Below are 10,779 nucleotides of genomic sequence, written 5' to 3'. Positions count from 1 at the left end.
CCAGCCGTGCCCACAGCGCGGCCGCTGCTCCCGGGCCGGCCCTCTGTTCCTTCGCCGGCGGTGCCGCCGAGCGGCTGCGGCCCGAGCCCCGGCGCTGCCGCCCCGCCGTGCCCCGCCGCCGAGCGGCCCCGCGCGGGCCCCACCTGCCGCTCCCTCACGCCATGGCGGCCGCCTGCTGCCCCCTGCCGGCCCCACAGCGCGCGGGGCAGCGCCTCACGGGCAGCGCGGGCCCGCCGCGGCCGCGCTTTGCCTGGAAGGTCTCTGCAAAAGCCAGAGGCTTAAAGGGCAGAAGAATTTGTTCAAGCGACAGCCTCCTGATGCCAGCTGTTAGTCTGGGGGCCCTCTTGTCGTGCAAGAGAAGAGGCTGGGCAGTGCCCTGCAGCAGTTACTGGGAAGGCAGCGGCCAAATGGAGCCACATCCAGGAGCTGACAGACATCAGAAATTCGTTGTCAAAGCCCTGCACGTTCCCTGTCAAACCTTGTAGGTAGAAAACATAGAAAGCTCAGGCCGTTTTCATTACTTTAGGCAAAATCAGTGAAGTTCTGCTTACTGATACAAACACTCCCAATGTTTTGAACCTGATCCGATGTCATGTTTTGAAGTCATCACATACCAGAGAAATGAACAAAAAAAGGACACCAAAGCTACAGCTGTCTAAAGTTGGCAAAACAAAGCAACAAGAAATACACCACACGACCTTGTCATTGATGTAGTCAAGAATAAACAATGGGATCTGGCCCACGTTTTGATTTTGTAACAGTATTTGTTTGTTGATGCCCTTTATATTCCTCATTCTATGTTTGACAAGTTCACAGACAATTGAAAAGACTGTCCCAGCATTCTCTTACTGTTTGTACAGGAGCATGGGACAAAGATTGCTTGGGCACCGACAGGCAGCATAAGGTAAAGAGTGCCAGTTAAGTAATTTCAGGGTTAACATGTATATTTCTGTAAATTTCCATCTCACTAATGAAGACTGCAGATTTTGCTTTCTCTCATTTTCAGTCTTTTTTTTTTTTTTTTTTTTTTTTGACCTGACATAGGAAATGGATTCATAATATTCTGCTGTAATGTGATATGCAGAGCTGTCAAACTGTGACACTTGGGATGAGTGAGACATTTAAACGTCAGAAATTCAATTTTTAATGGCACACTGGCAACACAGACCTAACACTTCATCACAAGGATGACACCTTCTAAAAGCCATTTTAAAATAAATCAGAGTGGGGATGTGCTCCTTCAAAAAAAGAATGCATTTAAACAAGTTTCAGAAATGAGGAAACTGTATGACAGTTTCATTATTAGATCAATAAAATTCAGGAGATTTTGAAGAGAAGGGATTCCAGCATGTGTGGAGATGCAGCTCAAACCCACATAATCTTGAGCTGCTTAAGTGACCTTCATCCACTTTATGCTGTAAAAACCACATTCCTCTTACATCTCAAAGCAATTCAGTTTGCAAAAGCCCTCGGAGACCTTTAGCCCAAGGGCTTGTTGGCATTCCCAGATGGAGAATGGGACAGCACAGATGATTACAGGGACAGCACTTACCATTCCATTCCACAGGCTCCGCTGCACAGCCACGCTCGGAGGGCTCCCCAGAAGACGCGGCACACGAGTCCTGCTGCTCTTCCAGACGGCGAGGGACTGACTGGAGCTGCTCTTCCACCACCTGGGAAGACACCAATGCCTCAGCCCTTGGTGCCCAGGCCATGATGGGCTCTCACCAAGGACAAGAGCAGCTCTGCCAAGCAGAGTGAGGAATGAGGTCTTAGAGATTTTGGAGGCACTGATGGACCCAGCCTGGGGAGCTGCTTCCAGAGTCAGCACCACACTGGTTACTTTATGACAGCAAATCGAGTCATGGCTTCAAAACATGCAAGCAAATATTTAACATTTAATAAATAATTTACTGTGGAGGGGATTGCCTTGGGCATTAGGACAATAACTCAGTAAAAACAATGAATATGGAGGGAAATGAATGAATTTGTGAAAGAAAAAATGAATTAAAATAAAGAAAGACCAGAAACAATACTCAGGATTCAGTCCAATGGTCCCTAAACACCTCCATACAACAGAAAACCACTTACTGCAGTGCTGTAGTTTCTGGTTTGTTTTTTTGGTGATTTGTTGGGTTGTTTTTTGCTGTTTTTTTTTTGGGGGGGGGGTGGGTTTGGGTTTTTTTGGTAAATTTGCAAAACTAAATCAACTGTCAAGTCAGACTGCCTATTTTCTCCCACGTGATTGGGTTTTAATTAAAATTTTAGACAGCAAATCAAGAAACAAATATGTTCTCTTTCAGATTGCAATGACAAAGTCCTCACAACTTTGTAAGGAAATGGCTGTCAATAAAATGAAGAACCAAGTGACTCTGTTTTTTGCTTCAGTCTTAGAGTTTAAGCTAGTATACAGCCAACATCAAAATCATTCCAGGAGAGTTTTGGTTTTTATATTTGGAGCAATCTTAATGTATAATTTGAAGACAGACCTTTGTTACATTTAGAAGCCTCCATTTCTCTACCCACCCCCAGCAGCTGGTATTATTTATAGATAAGGATATAGACCTGGCTTATACAAACACTATCTGATGGGAACAGGACCTGAGGTAGCCAGACAGGGTGCAAAAGACAAAGCTGCAATGTTGGATGTAATTAAGGTGTTCCTGGATTTCTCAGTCAGAGTTCTGGTACTTTTCTGCTCTATGTTACCTGTTGTCTAAAGGAAATTATAAAACTAGAGGATGAGGCGAAACTTTGTATCTCAAAACGTCTTTTGGGCAGATTAGCTTTGCCAAAGCACATATGGGTACACCATTGAAATGGGCAGTGGAGGCAGCAACTCCAACAACGCTCCAAGCAAGAGCTCTTCATTCTCGCTACTTCTAATCCATGAACATTTCTCATGCTCCTCAGTGAGCTCCAGAAAGCACTGTCACACACAGGAACTGAGTCACATCACTCTATCAGACACTTCCAATGATTCCTCTCAAGATCAACTGCAACACCACCCCAAAATTATTTCAATATGACCCATAAGTTCTTTTATATATAACTTTTTCTCTCAGCTGTTCCCCTACCATTTAGCAAGGATATTCCTGGTTCCTCATACAAATTCAGTATTGATTGAGAGATCCCACTCCTCTGTGCCCTTTGCCTCCTGCTTCAGTAAATGTCTCTTCCTATTTCTTGTGTGCTTTATAAATTGCTTTTGGAAGAAAAGTAGAGATTGAATAAAAACTTCCCCTAAGTTATTTTTCAGCTCAGACTTCCACTTAGGAAATCTGAACTTAATTTTCTGATATATACATTAAAGCTTCAACCTCAGGTGTTCTATTTTAATTGCCTGCTATTTTCATTACCGACCATAAGGGCAGCAAATGCTCTTCAGGAGATACTTGTATTTTAATTTATCTGCAAACATAAATCACACATTATAGCACTTTTTTCCTCTAGGTTAATTGAATCAATTCTCTAAATGTCTCTATGCCTGACCATTGCAAAAGGCTCACTGGTTGAAATCTCTTTAAGAATTATGGCCCTTGAGCTGTGTGCAGGATGGGAGCAGTCCTTGCTCCAGACAAAGCTATATTAGAAAGTAAAAAGGTATTGTTATACACCTAAGCAACATGACCTGTGAAGCAACACCCACAATGCTATGAGTAACCTCTAAATATTATTTCAGAATTTTTCATGTATCTCAGTGCATCAATTGTTTTAAAATTATAAATCTTATTAATAATTGAGTCTGGATATATCTTAAGTCATAAATAAACAGAACAAAATCTACTTTTACTTCCCTTATTTCTACATTATCTTAAACACCAGAAAAAAATGCTGATATCAAGAACAACCATTTTATTACTGAATATTCACAAATGTCTAATGAAGAAAACTTAATGCTTTTCTTACTAAAAATTAGTCAAATGGGTAATTTTTAGTAAAATAAGCCAAACAGATCAGCTTTTTAACCTGTCATATTGGCCATTATACATCCAGTAGAACTGTTAAATGCTGGCAAAATTAACAATTGGTAAATTTATAAAATTTGCAAAAGGAAGAGGTCTAAAGGGCAGAATAATTTGTTCAAGCAACAGGGATCTAGATACAGTTGGTAAATTTACCAGTTGTTGGCAATTTTTTGGTAAATTTAGTCCAAAACTGAAATGCAAATTTAAGGATGTAAGCAAGCTTCAAATAACTCAGTGAGAGTGATAAAGCAGAAAATACTCGAAAAAGTTCAATGTTTGACTCACTTTATAAGTGAGTCAAACAATTTTAAAAATTAGCATTTTAGTTTAAGCCAGCAGCTGAAATATCACCTGTCCCTCACTGGCCAGAGTGACCTCAGCAGTGCCACAAAGAGCGTGTGCTGGTAACTGTGAACTTACAGAGAACATGTTCTTGGATGTAGGGATTTTATTCCAAATTTAAATATATTTTAAAAACTTTGTTTTGAATTTCTCTTCAATTTACCTGTTGAAATTTATTATTTGCAAAACATATTGAGCCTCAAATGGATTGACCTTCTGCTAATGTATATCACCTAATGAATGGATGCAATTAACTAATTCATACTGGAATATTGCACTTTCCAGCTCACATTCATCATCACTAAATGTGTGATCTAGTTTGCAAGTTTAAATTTTTTATTATTACCCTTTAAACTAAAGAAATAAGTCTTGTATTTAATTACCTGAACTTACATATTCAATTAATAGCTTCATTACGTTAATGAACATAGATACCATGCAGAAGTAACAAAAGATTGCTGCTGGGTCTGCTCCCAAGTACACCCTATAAAGGGTCAGCTATGAACCTCAGAACACCTTTTTTTTTTTTATTAAAAGGTCTTGATTGTGCAGTTTCAAAGGAATTTGGCCTGGCAATCTAATATTCTTATATAGGGGCCTGAGATAAACATATCATCTATGTTCTAAATATTTAACACATAAAAGGAATCCCAAAAGCAAAACTTGTATCTGGAAAGACAGAGGATTTAAACAATCAAATGTGGATAATTCTCAATGAAAGGGCATTAAAAGAATGAAAACCAGGCAGACTGACAACTATAGGATGAGGGATGAGTGGAACATGGAGGCAAAACAAACAAATGCTCTTGCTGTGGGAGAGAGGGGACAAAGCACTGGGAGCTGCAGCTCTTACAGAATATTCTTCCCCAACAGAGGGTCAGATTGTGGCTGGATGTCTTCCTTGGAGGGCCAAGTAGAGTGGGAGACAGGTGAAAGTAGGTGGGTTGGTGAGTCAGGTACAGGAAACACTGTCACTTTCCCAGTGGAAATTATGTTTTAGAACCATGAATCAACTGTTCTACTTAGCTCCCTGTATTTGCCAAATGCACAATTTTGCTTTTATGTGTCAGTAGAGTCAAAACTGTCATTATCTTTGGCTTTCATGTTACATTCCTTTTATCAGTTAGGTAGGCTCAGATCTCCTCCTCTTCACAACCCGACAAGTAGCCTTAGTAAGTCTTAGGGCTGCTACAGGGAACCTGTGCCCTGTAGAATTATGAAAAGTTTTGATAAAGTATCCCATTCCAGTTAAGAAAACACAGGATTAGATCCCTGCAAAGTCCACTGGGTATACTTTGAGGGCTTCTTCATGCTGCATTAATATATTTAGCAAGATGCTTTTTGTTTTTAATAGGAAAGCTATTTGATAAAAGGGAATATGCAGGAAAAAATGAACAGGGAATTGGCTAAAACAAGCCATTCTTCTATACTAAATTAATCTATGATTTAAAAGCAAAATTCTTTTTATACTGAAACAGTCTTTCTCTGGATGCATTCAGAAAGTAAGACTTGCCCATACCATAACCTACCAGATAAGCTCCTCCTAGAGCTGAGAAGGCAGCACAGCCAAGTGCAGCTGATAACAGTGGTGCACGTAAGCATCTGTCCAGCATTGCCCTGACACTTCCATGTGGTGCCAGCACTGACAGCCCTTCAGTGGCCCTCTGCAGTGGAATGTTATCTGTGCCCCTCTGTGCCAGCACAGCTGTTGAGAGATTAAACTGGCTCAGAAACTCTCAGGTAGGACCTGTGCTACACATACAACAAGCTTTGAAATTTACTATCATCATTTATACAACTATACATAACATATATGTGTGTAGTACCATCAGTTATACAGAGACCTAATGGTGTGCCCAGGCAGTCAAGAACAGCAAAATCCTGGGTGCTGCTTTAGAGAAAGTCCAGTTTAGTTCTCCCTGAAATCAGTGTCAGCATCAGCAGACATGTATATGACTTATGACTTATATATGACACATATATTTATGACTTATGACTTATATATGGCCTTAAAGACTACAAGCAAAAAGCCTGAAGTACACATATGTGGTAAGGGTTTGATATCATATTCATGATACAGACAGAAATGTTTTATCTGGACACTGAGATCACAGAGAAGAAGGAACAAATTCTTAAGGAGTCCCCTTGTATGCCATGCCCCTCCTCCAAGGTGGGATTAGCTAAACCTGAGCTGCACATTGCAAATATTTCTCACCTTGAGCACTTTTTCACCAGGGGCTACAGCAGAGACAGAGGGGTGATCAGGAAATAAAGAAAGAAATAGAGGGTTTATGTACTAAAATACTTAGAATGCCAAATTAGTGTGTTCAGATTTTCCTTACTGATTTTTTTCTTTGACTTCCCCAGCCAGAGAACCAATCCATAAAACAGAGAATGCCACTTATGTACCATGCTTCAATTTCTGTATGAAAACTGAGATATAAATTAGGCAAAGGCATTTGACCAGGGACCTGAATTAGAGGTACACAGTCAGAGTTAGTCTAATTCAACAAAAATCAGCAGACTTTAAAATAATTTGGCCCACAGTATTACAATACAAAAAATATATGGTGTATTTACAACCTTGGTCTCTCCAGCTGTGTTGGTTTAGGTTTTATTACATCAGTAATAACAATTTATGTGATACTCTGAATAATGTGCTATTAAAAATTCAGTACACTATATATTGTTACCCATGGGATTTAAACTGTGGGAGCTATGTGCATTATTCTCTACTTTTATATTTCTATAGGAGTGAAGATTACTATAAAAATGGTTAGGTTATATACATCATGTGAATTCCTGCTCTGCTTGAATCCAGGTGAAGAGAAGAAATAGCTCAGTCCAGACTGCCTCGGGGGTAAGAGTCCCAAGAGTCTTAGTCTTGCAATCTAAGGTTACAACGATTCCACATTAAAGCATGAAAATAATATCAGTGTGCTTTTTGATGTCTTTAAAGGATGCCAGCAGATTTGTGAGGTATAACCTTCCCTAACAGAATCCATTTGATGCTTCTACAGAGCACCAGCTTTAACTGTGTGCCTATTGATTTTACTTATTATAGCAGTTCATCTAATTTTCCTGCTACAGAAGCCACACTGACAGTTTTGTAGTTCCTATGATCACCTTTGAAGGACTCTCCTGAAGCACCAGCAGGTCACTGGTACAACTCCTATGTTCTGTTTTGCTGACATTAGGATCAGAATCAGCAAAAAACCAACCAACTGGCACTAGCACTTGAGAAGCTGAGCATTTTAATCCCTTGGTGGAAATATTGCACAGCTCCAGCAATTGGTTACTGGTTAATTTATCAATGTCTCTTGAAGTGTTTCCTGATGACAATTTACTTTAGAACAGTTGCTCACAGCCCACCAAATGTAGCAAGGCAAATAATTCTTTTAGCTGTGGACACAGCCACATTGAATGCTTCTTCTGTGCTTCCATCCTCCATAGCTTTACTTACAGTCTCACAGGACTCCTTTGAAAACATTTAGACTGTTACTTTCACTTTCTTGGCAAAATCTTAAAATCTTTTTGGTGACCTTTCTTGTGGTTCTACATTTAATATGTATGCTCCTTACTTACATAACTTCCATTTTTGGAAGATGTCTTCATTTTCTTCCCTCAGATGACACATTTTCAATATCTATGAGTGGCACTGTCAGTATCCTTATCAGACTCTGGGAGCAGGGCGCAGGTGAGGGAGAAGTAGAAAACAGTAATCACAGTGCATTGTCTTTCCTTTTTATAACCAGATGTTCCATTGCAAACAACAAAAAGGCAGTAAAACAGGATTAATCAAATAGATAGCAATTAAAGTCAAAGCTTTCATGATGTTTATAGCTACACTTTACTTGTCTTTCTTAAAATTCTACATACATATTTGTTAGATTTGGTAAATATCTTAGAATCTCTTTCTAAATATAAGAAAAGGAGAAACTTAATTCAAACGTTCTAAGCTGCCCCCTTTTCTGTTTGGAAAGTGTGGTAGTGCCTTTAAATTGCCACGTGTCAAAACCTGGAAGGATTTACCAAGGGAGCAGTCATCCCCTGTGTACTCTGTTCTTCAATACTTTCTTAGAGCACCTGCTTGAATCTCATTACAGAGCTGAGGAGAACCTTTGGTCTAACTTAGCATCCCAGTTATTATTAATGGAGTTAAATCATATGATTTTTATAAAGTATTGAAGAAAATCTGATAGGATCAAATGTGAAATAATTGCCTGAAGCATGAATTTCTGTCTCTGACATGTTATTACCCCACTATTAGTTGGAAAATAGCATTAATGTCGTCATATCTAGTATGAGATCAAACTCAGAGGTATCTACATACTACTAGGTGAGCAAAACCTGTTTACTTATTTATCATTGTCCTGAAAGAGAGGAAGTGGTTTATCTCATTCCTGCTGTAATGAATGTCCTCACAAGCATCCTCTCTCAGGTCTAATGTATATGTTATTCTGGAGGAATTCTGTCACAGACATAACAAACATACCCTCTAGCCCGCTGTGAGAATTAAGGTCCTGAATAATACGTTTGTTTCTCAGTGCTGTGGGGTAAAGGTTTTCAAGCTGCCATAGACGGGCTATTTTCAGGGGCTCCCCAGAGGCGGGCCCAGCTGCCTGTGGCACAGGCAGGACCTGCAGAGCAGGACCTGGAGCTGTCCCGCCGCAGTGTCACCGCCTCTGACGGGTGTCCCCGGCTCAGGCAGCACCAGCACAGATGCTGCCATCTGCTGCTGCATCAGCTCCCTGCTGCTCCACAGGCCAGCGTTTCTGCAACACCTGAGGACACAGTGGTCTTTGGATGCACAGGTAGAGAAAGGTGAGTAAAAGGACACAGAAAAGCAGTTAAGGATTAAAACTGGGTGGTGAGGGAGAACTGGATGGTTAAGGGATGAAGCTGGTGGTAGTGAGGGGACTAGTGCTGCAGGGAACACACATCAAGACCTAGCTGGACGCTAGGAGGAACACTGATGGGATAACAGAAGTGGCACATTTCCCTAACCCTGCAAGGCTCTGCCCTGTTTAGGACAGATAAAAACCTCAGCTGCACTGAGCAGCTACAATACATGCCAAAATAATCTGCCAGAACTGGGCTGAGGTCCTGGTGTCAAGTCAAATGGCAGAAAATACTTGTAAATCAAACAGACAGTGTCAAGTCTGTATCACATCTGATAAAACTGTCCAATGTTGATGCTGAAGAAATAAAGGTGCAATATTTTTCTCTAGGAGGTGCAGTTCTTTGAGATATCTGGCAACTTCCAATCTTAATACCATGGAAAATAACATTATAATGGTCCATATTATATCACCCATGCACTTTTAAGCTAAACATACAGGAAATACATAGTAACTCAGTGCTTCACTTCCCTGTTCTGCCTTGTAGGGAGCCACTGGACCACAGCAGATTTCATTAAATGTTCTTAATTTATTCTGCCTCATTGCTCTTTTGTAAACAGGGAAGTTCCCTTGAGAGCAAGGCATTTAGTCCAAAAGGAGTATTGTGAGTGAATATGCAAATTTAACACACACCACCAAGGTAAGATTCCTTGTTAGCTACTGGAGTGTCTCAGAAGTTAAGGGCTTTTGATTGCAGGGTAGAGCACAGCATTCTCCCAAACATTCGCTCTCTTTACAACTTCCCCTTGAAAAATTCTTTGACAACCAATGGTTGTCATGGTTTAAATCCCAATCTAGGTCAGAGAGAAATTTGCAACTTTCTATTGGTTCCTTACTTTGTGGTTTATCTTTATTACTTTATTTTTGACCAGGATGATAGAAACAACATTTTATTCATTCTTACTAAGATTAGAAAAAAAAAAAAAAAGTAACACAGGAAAGGTAATGATTAATCCGTTCTGTAAGAAAAAGGAAGAAATCCAATTGTGAACTCACTGGTATTATCTAAGCAGTATAAATAGAAGTGCACTCAGAGAAGGCATAGAATGACAAGCCCGTGATGAATTGTTAGGGCATGTTGAGTTGGTTCTGTCAATGCCTGCAGTCAGATGATTTCACTGGCTGTACAAGATGAAATCTCATATTTCAACGTTTAAGTAAAAGTGTCAAAGTTCAGCTGGAGCAGGGACGAATGCAGAACAAATTTTGTGTGTATTTGTAACTAGGGCACCAGAGCAATAGAGGAAGCCAAAATGAGCCGGAAAAACAAAAGGAGTTTAAAGGAGAAATTTTCCTTGAAGAACAGCCTGGTTAAAGAAGCCCTCTCAGAGTTCCTGGGAACTTTTATACTGATAGTAAGTGTCAGCTGCTTTCCTTTCTTCCTACTAATCTAATGTTGGACAGTGGTTGTAAGGGGACATGTATACTTGTCTTGTACTGTGCCAGCAGCGAGGTTACAGCCTGACCATGCACAGCCTGAATGAATTGCTCCTATGACGGTAAGTTTGTAATTCCTTTCTTCACCCCATGTAATTATCACTGCCTATAAAAACCAGATTGTTTTATGT

The 10,779-nt window shown here is 40.2% G+C and overlaps 1 protein-coding gene across 3 annotated transcripts in view; it reads left to right on the top strand.

The window, feature by feature from the left end:
* Positions 1–8,991: 8,991 nt before the first annotated feature.
* AQP9 (aquaporin 9) overlaps positions 8,992–10,779 on the top strand; it is a 28,582-nt gene continuing 26,794 nt past the window's right edge. The window contains exons 1-2 of one of the 3 annotated variants that reach the window (XM_012578578.5): positions 8,992–9,134; positions 10,438–10,566. In XM_012578578.5, the coding sequence (XP_012434032.1) occupies positions 10,465–10,566 (102 nt within the window). In that variant the 5' untranslated portion in view covers positions 8,992–9,134; positions 10,438–10,464. Of the gene's footprint in view, positions 9,135–10,225; positions 10,711–10,779 lie in introns of those variants that run through there. The other 2 variants (XM_002195402.7, XM_030281449.4) reach the window with 2 other exon arrangements.

This window comes from Taeniopygia guttata, chromosome 10 (genome assembly GCF_048771995.1).
Source record: "Taeniopygia guttata chromosome 10, bTaeGut7.mat, whole genome shotgun sequence".
Taxonomy (NCBI): Eukaryota; Metazoa; Chordata; class Aves; order Passeriformes; family Estrildidae; genus Taeniopygia; species Taeniopygia guttata.
Note: the sequence above shows the minus strand (reverse complement) of the source record. Positions and strands in the feature narration are given on the sequence as shown.